General features: G+C 42.8%; 1 protein-coding gene across 5 annotated transcripts in view; it reads left to right on the top strand.

The window, feature by feature from the left end:
• The window catches only part of LOC109402210 (PH and SEC7 domain-containing protein), a 314,477-nt gene that overhangs the window by 253,293 nt on the left and 44,248 nt on the right, over positions 1 to 16,936 (top strand). For all 5 annotated transcript variants that reach the window (XM_062845274.1, XM_062845277.1, XM_062845276.1 and 2 more), the window contains 2 exons: positions 5,783 to 5,849; positions 12,450 to 12,503. In XM_062845274.1, the coding sequence (XP_062701258.1) occupies positions 5,783 to 5,849; positions 12,450 to 12,503 (121 nt within the window). The remainder of the gene's footprint in view (positions 1 to 5,782; positions 5,850 to 12,449; positions 12,504 to 16,936) is intronic.

Below are 16,936 nucleotides of genomic sequence, written 5' to 3'. Positions count from 1 at the left end.
TCTGACATAGGGTTTTTTTTTCTAATTCCCGTCTAGCTAGCAATGATCCTCGAGTTTATTCTTGCATCTTGCTCAATGTCTCATGGCCAGTTTGGTTTCAAAGACTAATTCATAAATTAGCTTTCATATCATGTAAAAAGGGGTCTCCAGTTAGCCTAGTGGTTAAGGCTATGGATCGCCAATCCGGAGACGGCGGGTTCGATTCCCGTTCCGGTCGGGAAAATTTTCTCGACTCCCTGGACATAATGTATTATTGTACTTGCCTCACAATATACAAATTCATGCAATGGCAGGCAAAGAAAGCCCTTCAATTAATAACTGTGGATGTGCTCAAAGAACACTAAGTTGAAGCGGGGCAGGCCTAGTCCCAGTGGGGACGTCGAGCCATAAAGAAGAAGAAGAAGATCATGTAAAAAGATATTGTAAAACAACTACCATTTCTTCAAATTAGCAATATTGAATAATTGTCCCTCAAGAATTTTATTCCCCGTTCTATTTAATTCACGTCACACCTTTTACGTGACACTATGGTAGATAGGATAATCAAAATATATGATTTGATTGTAGTTGTGTATTCTCAAAGTTCATCGACGCAATCCAAATCAAATCATGTATCCAAAGTCCAAAAAATCCACGCACACATTTGCTTGTATCCTGCCGAACCGAAGACAACTTGTTTTTTTTTTTTACATTTTACGGACCGGCGACGGGAAAGGAATGATTAATTTGAATAATTGAACTGCTTTTGTTGCATTTTGCAGCAGTGAAATCCAACTTTGAAGTTTCACATAGCTTTTGTGGGATGTGAATAGAAGGTTGGTTTAACAAGTAAATCTGGCGAATTGAAAATTGAACGGTGATGAAGAACAATTCGGCTAGCTGCTGCTTTGGAGCGATTGCCTTCGTCGTACGCAAAACGAGAAAAAAAAAATAACTAGTAAATAGAATGAAATTGAAACGTGAAATTTGCGTATCAATTAAATTGTCAGTGATATAGAGACTGCACAGACAAACAGATGTAACATCCTGTGATTCCCATTGAATACCGATTTAGCGATATATTTGAAAAAAAAAAATCGATGGTTGGCCAACTGACTACTCACATCGTTTTTGTTTGAGTTTGATGTTTGCCTACTACCGCCACCTAGTTGACGGTTGGCCAAACACAGTCATTGTTTTGGGTGAACTTGCTTCCGCGACTATGGTTTGAAACGAAAAATGTTCGAAGTGTTACGTCTGCTTATCTGTGAAGGCTACTTGGTGGTTATTGATAGTTAGTTGGCGATATTGACGCAGAATAAGTCATTGGCTGATAAGTTTTACAACAGTGGCGTAGCATAGTTGATATACATAGATAATCTCACTAGTAACAACGAACGCCATACCCTCCCTTCCAGTGAAGAGAATTACCAGACAAAAGAGACACAAAACAAGAGACAAAAAAGACGCGGCGATCACTCTTTATCCCAACTGGTAACAGATTATGACATGATCTCGATTTTTTTTGTTGCAGACAAAACGGAACCTGAATTTGTTGCGTACTTTTCAACTCGAGAATAATCAATTATTACCAACCCAAATCGAAACTTTTTGATGGTACATCTTCAGCAGCATTGCAGTGTTTACCGACTCGAAGTTACCGCCCGAAAATCACAATGCAAGCCTTTAAAATCTCTAAACTTGTGGTGCACGATCTTTGTCCTATTCTGTTCAAGTTGAAACAAACTTATCTCGCAGTGAGTAGAATGTCGCAACAAATTCAGGTTGCGACATTGTCATTATTGTTGCGCGATGGTTGAATTTTGATTCACTGGTTCCAGCAGATTTTGATCAAAACCGAAGACGTAAAAATGTAGTAGCAATCATTCCAAAGCACTTTGCCGTAGACTCCAAATATCTAGGATACATATCGAGAACACTAGTGCGTCGTATTGAAAGAAAACACTTATCTAGATCAGTTTTAGTAGATCTATCGAAGGCTTGTAAATGTAATACCAATAAATCGTAGACACTTCTTCAAAGACTCCCACCCTTCATGATGCATATCTAGAACACTACATAGTCATATCGAAGGATACAACCGATCTAGATCAGTTAAATTTGATCTAAATCGAAACCAAGGACGCATGAATGTAGTACCAACTAATCCAAAGGATTGTTCTGAAGACTCCAACCCTCTAGGATGCATATCGGGAATACTAGAGCATCGTATTAAAAGATAAAATTTATGTAGATCAGTTCCGCCAGATCTAGATCAGCAGTAGTAGCAATCATTCCAAAGCACTTTGCCGAAGACTTCAACCATCTAGGATGAATATCGCGAACACTAGAGCTTCGTATTGAAAGATAAAACTTATCTAGATCAGTTCAGCAGATCTAGATCAAAATCAAAGACATAAAAGTGTGACATCAATTAATCTAAACAACTTTTCTGAAGACCCTGTCATTCTAGGAAACTTAGCAAGAGCAGTGGAGAGCCGTAATTGATCGTAGGGCTCTACCCCATTTGGCATAATGCCATTTGGCATAATGGCCATTTGGCATAACAAATATTATGCACATTCTTACCAAGAAGGCTGTTCTTTGTGTTATGCCAAACAGCATTATGCCAAATAGCCATTATGCCAAATGACCATTATGCCAAATGGCATTATGCCAAACGGCGTTATGCCAAATGGGGTAGAGCCGATCGTAGCTAGGAATGTTCAAGATAGTTGCGAACATTTTGTATTACCGCTGCACTATGCCCACTTTATTCCTATCACGGTATTTGGAGTGTTAATTATGTATGGTGAACATTATGTTACCTAACTCCAGCGGCTTAGGGACAAAACGTCGAAACCAGAACGTCATATGCCAAAATGTTGATAATGAGTAATCTTAGTGAGTTCATTTACAGGAAACCAATTGCTTGTCGTGATTCATGCCTTCACACACATTTTTCTCCTTTTTTTAGTTTCTCAGTTTCTCACTGATAATTGTTCGCACCATCGTTAAAAAAAATCCGTTAGATCTATTCATACATTCTGATCCATCCTCTCCTCTCCTCTTCTTGGCGTAACGTCCTCACTGGGACAAAGCCTGCTTCTCAGCTTAGTGTTCTATGAGCACTTCCACAGTTATTAACTGAGAGCTTCCTCTGTCAATGACCATTTTGCATGTGTATATCGTGTGGCAGGCACGAAGATACTCTATGCCCAAGGAAGTCAAGGAAATTTCCTTTACGAAAAGATCCTGGACCGACCGGGAATCTAACCCGTCACCCTCAGCATGGTCATGCTGAATACCCGTGCGTTTACCGCCTCGGCTATATGGGCCCTCTCATTCTGATCCATCCGAAAAGCCAATGCCCTTTTCTTTCACATCAACGAACTCGTACTTCCCGTACTTTCTGGTTTTACTATAAATACCGATCAATATCCACCTTCAGTCTACATGTTCATTGTGACCATTCGAAGAGAGCCTCCCTAATAGCTCTGCCACACTATTGTGTTTTCTGTCAGCAAATTTGTTTTCCTGGAGATTGTACATGACTAGTACTGGCGCAGTTTTGTGCCGCGACCCATTGGGAGTTACATAAGACCTCCGCATATCATTCCGATCCATACATTATTGCGTTTTAACAATCACACTCTCTTCGTGCTTCTGGTTCTTCTTGCGCTAGAATCGTTTCTTGTCTGCTCTTGCGAACAATCATTGCACATTAATCTTCTCTTCCCAACTGATTAGTGTGTTCAGGGCTGTTATTAATCAAACATGTATAATAATAAAGACGCGGACACCGTCTTCAGCCAAAGGCTGCACAGACTGAATGAAACTTAACACTAGACAAGGGAAACACGGAGCATGAACCAGTGGATACGGAGAAGAAACTATTCTCAAGAAAAGTTTCATCGCCCGGAGCGGGAATCAAACCCTCACCTCACAGCATGGTGCGATACCCTAACCGCACGGCTACGAGGCTCCACAAATGTCTCAACTACTATTCATTTGAGTGAAATTTACACCACTTCGAATCAATCACGGATTAGAAAAACAAAAAAACATTGGCACATACAGACGTTTTGAGCTACGTTAAATGTTAAAACAACATACCTAGCAGTCAATCAAATATATTTCGCTACGCACTTTGCGAAAAACGAAAAACTATGGATCCCCATCGATTGCGTCATCGTTGTTTGTTGTTATTACCCCTTACCTGCCCCAAGGTCCAATCGATAAATAACATCACTCTTGTGTTGAGTCTTGCGTTGCAGCAGCAACCATTACGCCGCCAACGAACGATGCACGGCGGCGATACGTACCTCTATCTCTCTGGCTCTGTACTGTTGTTGTTGTTGTTGCTGCTGTATGTGGTGTGAAGGTATACAATGTGTGTAAAGTGCATGCGGCATTTCGCGTACCTCCAACCCGTCGTAAAGTGCCAGCAGCTGAGGAAGGGTTTGCAATTCCGGTGCTGCTGTGCGCGGAGGCCTTCGACAACAATATAGACATGCTTTTACACAGCCTAGTACCTACAGCCAACGGCTACGCTACAGTTTTCATAGTGCACAAAACGTTTTCCGAATACTATGGCGAGGTGAGGGTGGTCCGGTGCTCGCTTGTAAGTAAGACCAAGTCTTCTGCAACATATTTGCTACCACCACCACTACTGCTAGGACTAGACACCGGACTAGTATGTAGGTAGTAAGCAGAACAGGTGGTGTTGATGGAGTTGTTACATTATTTTCCCATCTCGGGTAGGTAGCGATCCACCACTTACCGGGACCAAAATGGACTAAAAGCATGTTTTCCCCCAACGAGCCATCATATCATCGAGTAAAATAGTTGTAGGTACGTTATTGTTGTAGCAAATTGTTACACTCGTGTATAGCATGAATTCACGGAGGAATTCGAGCTATTTGCTCGAGATGTTTTATCGTCTGGACGATTTGTTTGAAGCAACACTTGAGTTGCTCATGATAGCTGTGAAGTGGTTAGAACTGTACGTAAGTTTGTATGTTTGTTGAACAAAATCTAAACTGATTAAAACTTGTTAAAAAGTTTTGTGGAAATCCCTCGATGAATCCTTGTGAGGAATTCTTTGTATATTCCCACCAAATATGTATCAATTCCATTAATCTTTTTATCCCAAACATTGTCAATGTACAAGATTTCAATACTCAATTCAGTCTTTTGGTTCCTACAAACGATGTTTTCTAACTTAAGCAACCTTGAAGCTCCAAGAAGGTGGAAGATATTCCTCCTACAGAACACCACACAACAATGTAAATATATACGCAATTCCGTTTGAATGATTGATTTTCTTACTGCCACTCTTGGCAAGGACGATGTACACCATCGCACTGCGGGAAGAAGCGTCACACTTTATCGCCAATCAATCTACAACACGATGAATGCTATATCGGGGTATGCTGCTACAGCACGATTTACCTTGGGTTTTGTGCATTCTGCCTGGTTGATTGTGTAGAGATACAGGTATCTGGCACAGCTGTGTTTAGCAGAGGGCTGGCACCCATTGACGTATCTTACGAAAAAATCCATCTGCTGGTACCTGTCGGATTACAGCTCAGCTCAACTGTGTTTATCTTCTTCGTAACACAAATTTCTCTATATTGAATTGCGATTACTAAAGAAAGACGACTGAGCGCCAAATACGCCTTCCTCAAATCTACCACCTTCAAAATATGGCTCACCTTCATCCTCCTTCTTATACGAACCAAATTGATCAAAAATTTGTTTTTCTCACTTTCGTTTTGGTTTTTATTTTCTTCCTTTCCAGGTCGAAGCCGGTGATGTAATCGTGAAAGTTAATGGGACCGACGTCCACGGATTCACCACCAAAGACGGTAAGTATTAGGCAAGCAAACGCAACGTAGCCCGCATTATCAATATTTGAGGATCTCAACGCCGCCCGCTGTTGGAGCATGAAAAAGCTGAAAGAAATCTAAATTGATCCAAGGGATCAATTTAATGTCTGCTTGTTAATACGTTCTCAATCCATAATTAAATTATTAGATCATTGAATGAATTTTTCACCCACATTTACCTGAATATTCAAGTCTCAAAATCTGTGAATCATTTCCATCGCGTAACATTCGAGGCAACAATGTGACAATGTGCCATCTGGTATTTGATTCTGCAAACCTAAGCTTCTGTTCTCCACAAAAAGCGGCTCACAACAGCATCTAATCCCCATGTTAGATGCTGCTGATCGACGTCCGAGTGCCAGGAAGGAACCTAAGCTCAACTCACTATGGTCCTTTGAAAAGTAGGGGGTTAGTGACCAGCCCCACGAGCCATCCGTAAAAAACATTGTAACGGAAAATCAGCAACAGAATAATACGAACCGAGATCAACGGCAACGACCTCTCTCTCTTCTTGGCGTAACGTCTTCATCGGGACAAAGCCTGAATCTCAGCTTAGTGTTCTATGAGCACTTCCACAGTTATTAACAGTGTACGCAGAATATGCCACCGCAAGCGAAAAATAGGCAACAAAGAAGGCACAGCAACAACGCTTTGTTTTTTCGTTAGCAGATAATGACAAAATCGCTACCGAGTTTGTTCACAACAAAAACGGTAGGAATATTTGTCTCGTTCTATTCACATCGTGATTTTCGCATTGTTTTACTACTGAAACTCAATTCTGAGGTTTGCAAGAGTCTTATTTCGTCCAAATGCTTATGAATTCGATAATGTGGGTCGAAAATTTCAGCAGAAAAGCCGGAATATCAGCACACGCATGGTAAGCGATGTTTGTTTTATTGCTCTCATCGCCTGACATGCGTTTGTTGCGGAGCGCCTTTGTTACCAACATGCACCGCTTAGGACAAAGCGTTTGTTTTTCGGCGTGATCCGTTTTTCGTAGCCTGGTTATTAACTGAGAGCTTCCTCTGCCAATGACCATTAGGCCGTCCCTTATTTTGCAAAAATTGGAAATGTTATAAGTTCGTTAGTGGAAAATGGTCGTTTTAGCTAAAAAATGATCGTGTCAAAATTTGAAGTCCGTATCTCAAGGATAAGTGGTCCCTCAAAGGGCCTAAAGTTGTCAAAAATTGTATGGGACCAAAAAAACATGAATTTTTTTTTCGACGTAAAAATACGCTATTCTACTAAAACCGGTGATTTTAGGACCCTAATGGGCCAAAAATGTGCTTAGATTTGCGATATCTCTACTCGTTTTTGAGTTATTGAACAAAATAGGGTAAATTTCCTTTGGAATCTAAAAAAAATGGTCAAAAATGCTGATTTTTCAGTTGTTTTTTTGTCAATATCTTGGAAACAAGTAGAGATATCGCAAAACTAAGCACATTTTTGGCCCTTTAGGGTCCTAAAATCACCGGTTTTAGTGGAATAGCGTATTTATTTTGTCGAAAAAAATTTCATGTTTTTTTGGTCCCATACAATTTTTGACAACTTTAGGCCCCTTGAGGGACCACTAAGCCTTGAGATACGGACTTAAAATTTTGACACGATCATTTTTTAGCTAAAACGATCATTTTCCATTAACGAACTTATAACATTTCGAAATTTTGCAAAATAAGGGACGGCCTAATGACCATCTTGCATGCGTTTATCGTGTGGCAGGCACGAAGATACTCTATGCCCAATGAAGTCAAGGTAATTTCCTTTACGAAAAGATCCTGGACCGACCGGGAATCGAACCCGTCACCCTCAGCATGGTCATGCTGAATACCCGTGCGTCAACATAATAAACGTGCACAGCCCACACTCCGGAAGCACTGATGATGACAAGGACGCACTTTACGCGCAGCTCGAACGCGAGTATGATCGCTGTCCAAGCCACGACGTCAAGGTCATCATAGGAGATTTTAACGCTCAGGTAGGCCAGGAGGAGGAATTCAGACCGACGATTGGTAAGTAAGTTCAGCGTCCATCAACAAACGAACGAAAACGGCCTACGACTCTGATTTCGCCGCCTCCAAAAACATGGTCATACGTAGCACCTTTTTCCAACACAGTCTCTCTTATCCTTACACCTGAAGATCACCACAGCAGACGGAATCGCAAATCGACCATGTTCTGATTGACGGACGGCATTTCTCCGACATTATCGACGTCAGGACCTATCGTGGTGCCAACATCGACTCCGACCTCTATCTGGTGATCTGGTCAAACCGCGCCCAAAACTCTCCGTCATCAACCTACACGGTACCGGCGACCGCCACGGTACAACCTCCTAGAGCGACAACAACAACCGGATGTCGCCTCAACATACGCGCAGAATCTCGAGGCCGCGTTGCCAGACGAAGGCGAGCTCGACGAGGCCCCTCTAGAAGACTGCTGGAGTACACTGAAAGAAGCCGTCAACGACGTAGCCGAGAGCACCATCGGGTACGTGGAACGGAATCGACAGAACGAATGGTTCGATGAAGTGTGCAGAACGGTTTTGGAGGAGAAGAACGCAGCACGGGCGGTAATGCTGCAGCAAAGGACCCGACGGAGCGTGGAACGTTACAAAGAGAAGCGGAAACGACAGATCCGCCTCTTTCGGGAGAAAAAGTGTCGACTGGAAGAAGCAGAGTGCGAAGAAATGGAACTGCTGTGCCGTTCCCAAGAAACGCGGAAGTTCTATCAGAAGCTCAACACATCCCGCAACGGCTTCGTGCCGCGAGCCGAAATATGCAGGGGTAAAGACGGAGGCCTCTTGACGGACGGACGTGAGGTGATCGAAAGGTGGAAGCAGTACTTCGATCAGCACCTGAACGACGTGGAGAACGTAGGCACGGGAGCCCACGGCAATGGAGGAAACGACGACGCCAGTGCAGCGGAGGACGGAAATCAGCCAACTCCGGTGAGGAAAATTAAGGATACCATTCACCAGTTCAAAAACAACAAAGCAGCTGGTTTATAATGGTATCGCAGCTGAACTCATTCAGATGAGCCCAGAAATGTTGGCACCTGTCTGCACCGGTTTGTAGTCAGGATCTGGGAAACCGAACAGCTACCGGAGGAGTGGAAGGGAGGAGTAATCTGCCCCATTCACAAGAAAGGTCACCGTTTGGAACACGTGAGACCTTCTCCATTTTGAATACTGCCTACTAAGTGTCATCCCAGATCATCTTCCGTCGTTGTCACCTAAAACGAATGAGTTCGTGGGAAGTTATCAAGTCGGTTTCATCAACGGCCGGTCGACGACGGACCAGATCTTTACCGTACGGAAAATCCTTCAGAAATGCCGTGAACACCAGGTCCCAACGCATCACCTGTTCATCGACTTCAAAGCGGCATACGCCAGTATCGACCGCGCAGAGCTATGGAGAATCATGGAAGAAAACGGCTTTCCTGGGAAGCTGACTAGACTCATTAAAGCAACGATGGACGGTATGCAAAACTGCGTAAGGGTTTCGGGTGAACTATCAAGTTCATTCGAATCTCGCCGGGGACTGCGACAAGGTGATGGACTCTCATGCCTACTCTTCAACATCGCTCTGGAAGGAGTGATGCGACGAGCCGGGCTAAATAGCCGGGGAACGATTTTCACAAAATCTGGTCAATTTCTGTGCTTTGCGGACGGCATGGACATTATTGCCAGAACATTTGGAACGGTGGCAGAGCTGTACACCCGCCTGAAACGCGAAGCAGCAAAGGTCGGACTGGCGGCGAATGCCTCAAAAACAAAGTACATGCTGGTAGGCGGAACCGAACACGACCGGATCCGTCTGGGTAGTAATGTTACGATAGACGGGTATACTTTCGAGGTGGTGGAGGAATTCGTCTACCTCGGTTCCTTGCTAACGGCTGACAACAAAGTGAGTCGTGAAATTTGAAGGCGCATCATCAGTGGAAGTCGGGTCTATTAAGGGTTTCAGAAGAAACTGCGGTCGAAAAAGATTCACCCACGCACCAAATGCACCATGTACAAGACGCAAATAAGACCGGTGGTTCTCTACGGACACGAACATGGACCATACTCGAGGAGGACCTGCAAGCACTCGGAGTTTTCGAGCGACGCGTGCTAAGGACGATCTTCGGCGGTGTGCAGGAGAACGGTGTGTGGCGGAGAAGGATGGAGTACGTGCTCGTTGCACTCTACGGTGAACCCAGCATCCAGAAGGTGGCCAAAGCCGGAAGGATACGCTGGACAGGGTATGTTGCAAGAATGCCGGACAACAACCCTGCAAAGTTGGTGTTCGCGACAGTTCCGGTTGGCACAAGAAGGCGTGGAGCGCAGAGAGCACGATGAGCGGAGCTGGTGGAGCGTGAATCCGGAAATCTTTTCTTAAACGCTTCCTGAACGAAATTCCCTGATGCAATATCTGAAGTTATCTCAGGAGGAATTCTTGATGACATCCTTGTGATACCTTTGCAGGAATTGCTGAAATAATTTGCTGAGAAACTACTGGAGGAATTGTAAAAAATATTTTCTTGGAAAAAAATCAGAAGTAATTTCTAGAGAAATTAAAAATATATCCTGAACATTTCAGAAGGGTTCTTTGGAGGATTTTCTGAAGCAATCACTAGGAGAACTCCTGGGTATACCTCGGGAGAAATTCGTAGAGGCAATTTCTTGTACAATCTCCGATGCATTTTCTGAAGTAATGACTGAAAGAATTTGAGTAGAAAAACCAGCAGATTTTTTTGTAAAAAAAAATACTGAATGAATTACATTTTTTGAAGAAATCTCTTGATTAATACCTGAAAGAGCTGGAGAGTCCTCAGCAAGTATTCCTATAAGAATTTTTTGAACGATAAATTGAGGAATGCTCAAAACATAAATCTTAGAGTAGATAATGAGAGAATTCCTGAGAGCATCTCACATGATATTTTCTTATAGGATGATTCAGGAACAATTGAAAGAATCTCTGTAGACCGGTCAACGATCCGAATAAATCCTTAAAGGAATTTATGAATTGATCGCTCGAAACTTATGAGGAAGTCGCAAGAAAAAATCTTGTAAGAAATTCTTAAGTTAGATATGAAAGTATTATAGGTACATGTACGATATTTTAAGAAACTTCTTAAAAATCTCCCAGGAGGAGTTTTTGAAGAAAAACCTGAAGAAAGTCATGGACTAGTTCCTAGAAGATTTTTTGTGAGCAGTATCTTGAGAAACTGCTGAAGAAAACTCAAGCAAAATTCCTGGTGGAATTCCTGCAAGAAACCCTGGAGAAATTTTTGAAGAAATGCATAGACAGGAATGCATTCTAAAGGAGTAAAAATTGTGAAAATTGAGTGTTTTTTTACACTTTTACTTGAGAATTATCGCCAAGATTTGGAAAGTCATCCAAACAATATGCATACGGCGCATTATGGAAGTCATTTCTATGGGGGCGTGCCATTATAAAGGGCGCTGAAGTTTGAAGACCTTTAGTAATAAGTTCTGATTTTACCATGACAGCACTGGGAAACTCATGGAGGAATTCCCAGAGAGAACTCCTGGTGCAAATCCCAGAGGGAACTCCTAGAATAATCTCCTGAGGGAACTCTTGGAGACATTCCCAGTTGGAACTCCTGGAGGAATATTCAAAGGGAACTCCTGGAGGAATCTCCAAAGCAAATTCCTGGAGAAATCCTCACAGGGAACTTCTGGAGGAATCCCCAAGGGCACTGAAAGGAAACCCTCGAGGGAACTCCTTGAGAAATTCCCAGAGAGAACTCTTGGAGAACTCCGTAGATGAAGTTCCTGCAGGACCCACTTGAAGGGACCACTTGGAGGAGCCGTCAGAGGGATCGCCTGGATTACCCAGAGGGGACTCCTGGAAGAACCACCCGAAGGAATCTCCAGAGGGGATTCATGTGGAAATCCCCAGAGAGAATGCTTGGAGAAACACCCAGTGAAAAGTGTAGGAGAAACCGACAGAGGAAACTCCTAGAGAATCCTCAGAACGAACTCTTGGAGAAAACCTCAAAGGAAACTTCTAGAGAAATCCCCTCAGGAAACTCCTGGAGGAATCCCACGGGGGAACTCCTGGAACAATCCCCAGAGAGAACTCCTGGAGAAATCCTTACAGGACACTGTTGAAGAAATCTAAAAACAAACAACCAAAATGGCACTCCTGGAAAAAAAATTAAGAAGAAACTCCTGAAGGAATCCATAAGCGCCAATCCTAGGGAATCCTCATAAGGAACTTCTGAAGAAATATGGAGGAGTTTCTGGAGATCTCCTGGAAGATTTATTAGATAAACTTTCTGGAAAAACGCTCTGAACAAATTTCTGGTAGATCCACGAGGGGATCGTCTAGAGAAATTCACAAAAGGAGCCGCTAGCGGAATTCCCATGAAAAAAACTCTGCCTAATCCACAAAATGGATTCATGGAGAAATCCCAAGAGGGAATTCCTGACGGAATCTTTCGATAACATTCCTCGTAGGAATCTTCCCTAGGGAGAACTCCTGGAGGAATACCAAGAGTATCTGCTTCATCGTCAATGTTTATTCAAATACACAATTCACGATTATTTATTCCGTTTTTCTTTCTTTGCAGTGCTAAAATGCCTTCGGCTTTCAACGGATCCAGTTACGCTGGAGCTCAAAAGAGGTCAGTATCAAATAGTTTAATAGTTGTTTGAGAGAAAAAAAAACGCCGCCACAGGCACATCGACATCATAATAACCACCATCATCATCATTAGTGTAGTGCAAAATCTCCAAATCACGCAAAACGGAAAACAAAATCAACCATTCATGTGTGTTTGACCCTTCTTCCGATAGTTTATCATGTCCATGTTCGTGTATCTCTCGCATCGGCCGCTTTGGTAGATTAGTGCTAATTTTTACTGTTATTTTTGCGCTTAGTTACAATAAGCTCATGATGCCGAGAGTTGCCGAAACCAACCCAAGAACAACGCCGATTAGGTGTCGGAACAAACAGGTATGCCATTTATTGGTGCTCATTTTTGAACAAATTGACACAGAACGTTGAAGAAGGGGATTACTAGTTTTGTCTTCTGTTCTCAAATCCCACCATCATCATTCACATAGGTTTTAGAAGAGAGTGCGAGTGCGAGTTAGTCACGTTGTTCTAGCCAACTGTAGTGAATCAATCGTTCAATGATTTGTTCCGCCGGCAAACGGGGTTCAGGTTTCGTTTTCTCCTCTCTGTATACTTTCAGAATGCTTTGACTATTTGTAAACAATTAGAGATAGAGAGTGCGAGCTAAAAGTCAAAAGCAAGACAAGTTCACAGTTACAGCTTATCCCAAAAAGGGTCGTAAGTACCGTTGAATGAGGTTTTTTCGGAGTTGTTTTTGGTTTAATTCTAGTTGGTTTCTGTTCCTAGTTGAAATTAGAATTTAGTCAGTTCACAATGTTTCTGTAGTACTGTGTTCTATTTACCTAACCAGACGATTTAAACTTCACTGAACACTTACGCTACGCTATTCAAACAACTAACGCAAAGAGAAATATTCAAAGCTCAATAAGCAATCTTTGGAAAAATCCTGGAGAGTTTCGAGAAGGAATCTCTGCACCGAGCTCGTGAAGGAACTCCTGAGAAACTTCAAAGTAAATCTTTGGAGGAATCCCGGTGGAAGCCCAAGAGAAAACTCAATTTCAAATGAACCCCAGCAAGAATCTTTGGCAAGAATCCCTGGAATAGCTTCAGGAGAGATCCAGGAGTATCCTTAAAAAAAGACGAGCTTGGTGATCTAGTGGCTACCGCTTCTGATTCATAAGGTCCTGGGTTCAATCCCTGGTTTGTCCCTTTCCTCCTACTTTGTATCTTTTTATCTACTTTCTTCCCACTCTCTCTCCTACATATACTTCTTCTTCTTCTTCTTTATGGATCTACGTCCCCACTGGGACTTGGCCTGCCTCACTTCAACTTAGTGTTCTTTTGAGCACTTCCACAGTTATTAATTGAAGGGCTTTCTTTGCCTGCCATTGCATGAATTTGTATATTGTGAGGCAAGTACAATAATACAGCATGCCCAGGGAGTCGAGAAATTTTTCCCGACCGGAACGGGAATCGAACCCGTCGTCTCCGGATTGGCGATCCGTAACCTTAACCACTAGGCTAACTGGAGACCCTACATATACATCTCATGTACAGGGGATGGCCAAAATGTTTGGGATAGGCAACTTTTTTTTCTCTCACAAAAAAGTTCAACATGCTATAACTTTTCACAGAGTGCATAGAAAAATTCGGTTCACTGGTTTCCGAGATATGACAGTTCAAAAATAAGTTGTCTCAATAATAGTGTTTTACCCGAACGGTTCTTACTTCGCGAAAAATTGTTCAATCGAGCCCACATTTGTACCAAAGATGCACATATAATAGGCTGACAAACAGTCAAAATTTGAGATTTTTTGATGCACTCTATGAAAAGTTACAGCATGTTGACTTTTTTTGTTGGAGAAAAAATGTTGCCTATCCCAAACATTTTGGCCATCCCCTGTATATTCGTATGTTCGTAGCGATCGCTAGGACCAGAAACGGATTGAAAAAAAAGCTGTTTCCCTTCCTTCCAACTTTCACCACAGCACAGTGTCAATCTATCATATAACGCCTACAAGTTATGCAACCAAGCGAACTGTGCCGCTTCACAGTAATCTTCACACAATCTATCGCTTTACGCCTGACATCCTTGCACCAATGCATGATCCATGTGCTAAAAATAAACATTTCCCAGCAACACACCAACATCAGCATGACCTTGTTCAGGCGCAGAGGATTCAACGGCCTGATGTGGGCAAGCGATTGCAATCATCACTTCCCTCGCCTTTTCATTGGCCTGCAACCTGACGCAGCAGGCGCCATTGTCGCCTAAAAATACAAGACCACCAATGCTCACACACTGAAGATGCCTGTTCGTCCCAAGCAGCTATCTCATTGGTTCCTTGTGTGATTGTAGCTGATCTGGCGATATTGGAGTAGCAACTGCGTGCGGTCAATCAAGCTCAAGCTCAAGATCCAGGAGAATCTTTAAAAAAACCATGAAGAATGTCTAGAGAAATTTCGGGAGAAGAAACTCGTCGAATCTCTGGAGCAAATCCATTAGGACTAGGGATGTCAGGATGAATTCTAGGACAAATCCCTGAAAAAACTGGAGGAAGACTCCTTAGAACTATGTATGGAATTCCTTGAAGAAGTGAACGAGCTCGATGAGTAATCTTTGAAGAGACTCTAGAAAACATTATTCCTGGATAAACTCCAGGTGGAATCTTGGTGTAAAAAAACGCCTAAGACAATCTCTGGATCTCCTGGAGACACTCCAGAAGTAATCTTTGAAGGAAGTTCACGAAATATCTGCGAGGAGCTCAAAAAAAAACTCCTGAATGAGCTAACAGAAACATCGAGGGAAATCCCTGCATGAACGAACTCTAAGCACCTCTTGGAGTTTGATTATGTAAAAGTTATTGGGAGAGTTACTATGAAAATGATACTTCTTTAAGTTCAACAAATACAAACATTTAATGCACAACTCACTTTAAAACTGTTTTTCTTACGACAAATGACAAATTCAAGAATCGACGTGAACAAATCCGACCAAAACAAGTCGTCGTCACTGTGCCCAAAGCTTATCACCCGGAATCGGATTAGCTTTCGAAAATCTATTTGGCTGCCAAGTTTCGGCGAATGTACCGAACCGACGACTCGAAGCAACGACCACCACCTGCCGGTTGATGTTGTTTTGTTTATATGCTAGACGGTCGGTAGATATGTGCCGTGTCGTTCTCCTATCTCTTCGTACGGGGTGTATCCCCACATGAGCCGCACGGTTATCTTCCACCCACGCACGAATATTTTTAGGCTCCCTCATGGACAATTCCGTCGTATTTGAAAATTGACAAGATATGTGCTGTGCGATAACGGAGCAGAATTGGCATTGGACATTGAGCGAGTCCGGTTGTGTATGTGAGTGAAGAAACAAGAAAATTTTATTCAACGGTGACGATTTACCAAAAAAGGCTTCTTAATCTGCATGGTTCGGTGCTAAATGCTTCTTAATGCACTTCTTGATGAACTTTTCCTCGAATCTCGTGCAGTGTATCCTTCCAAGATATATTGCATTAAGTGATTAACCCAAGTCGTGCATTGGGATCATAATGACCCAGACAGGCACGCTGAGCGTTCACTACGTTAGCGGGGTGAAGTTGAGCTAATGCACCAAGAGGGTTAAGACTAATTACTGTCAATGCGCTTTTCAGTTTTCTCGCCACACCGGTTTCTTGGTGTTTCTTTTCAAAAATCTGAAAGCTTTTTCGGTCTACCACGCTTCGGAAGCCACAATTAGATTGTTAGAATCAGCATGGGGATGAACCTGCCTCGGGCTAAAACATACACATATCTCCATCAGTCAATACCTCAGCCTCACCATCACTAAGAATGCCTCTGTCTCTACCCGCAATCGTGTACTTCGTCTTAGTAGAGTTCATTGTCAAGCCTATCCTACCTCACTGCCTACGTCCTTAGAGGATCAAGTTCCATCTCTATTGCCCTACGATCGATGCCGATGAGATCGATATCGACCTCAAAACCAAGGATCATGTGCGACCATATGTGACTATAGTGCTGTTCCTTTGTACGCCAGATCTCCTAATCGGTCCTTCGAATGAAATGTTGAACAGTAAATATGAAATAGCATCACTCTGATTCAGTCCATCTACGATCACAAACGATATAGACGCTTTGTCTATGATCCGAACCTAAGATTATTGTGTTGACGGTTCTCTATCTCTCTTTGACGTTTCTTCTTTCTCATCTTTCTTCAAATGACATCTATGCTCCCTCTCGCAGCTTACTTCTCATCACTTACGCGATGATTATGTTCGCGATATGATAAGGGCAGGTCAGTGTTGCCAGAATATTCCTCGGTCCGTAACTGTTCGTATCCGGTTCAGGGTTACACTTGTATCTTTCGGTACTGGTACGCAGCTAACCTTGACGTATCCTTCCGTCGCCGGATCCAATAATCTCTCAACCCACTCCGCGTAGCTAACAGTTCTGGTTGCCACTCATCACGGCGTTCAC

The sequence above is a fragment of the Aedes albopictus genome, chromosome 1, assembly GCF_035046485.1.
Source record: "Aedes albopictus strain Foshan chromosome 1, AalbF5, whole genome shotgun sequence".
NCBI classification, from domain to species: domain Eukaryota; kingdom Metazoa; phylum Arthropoda; class Insecta; order Diptera; family Culicidae; genus Aedes; species Aedes albopictus.
The sequence above is the reverse complement of the archived record's forward strand: the minus strand, read 5'-3'. Positions and strand labels throughout refer to the sequence as shown.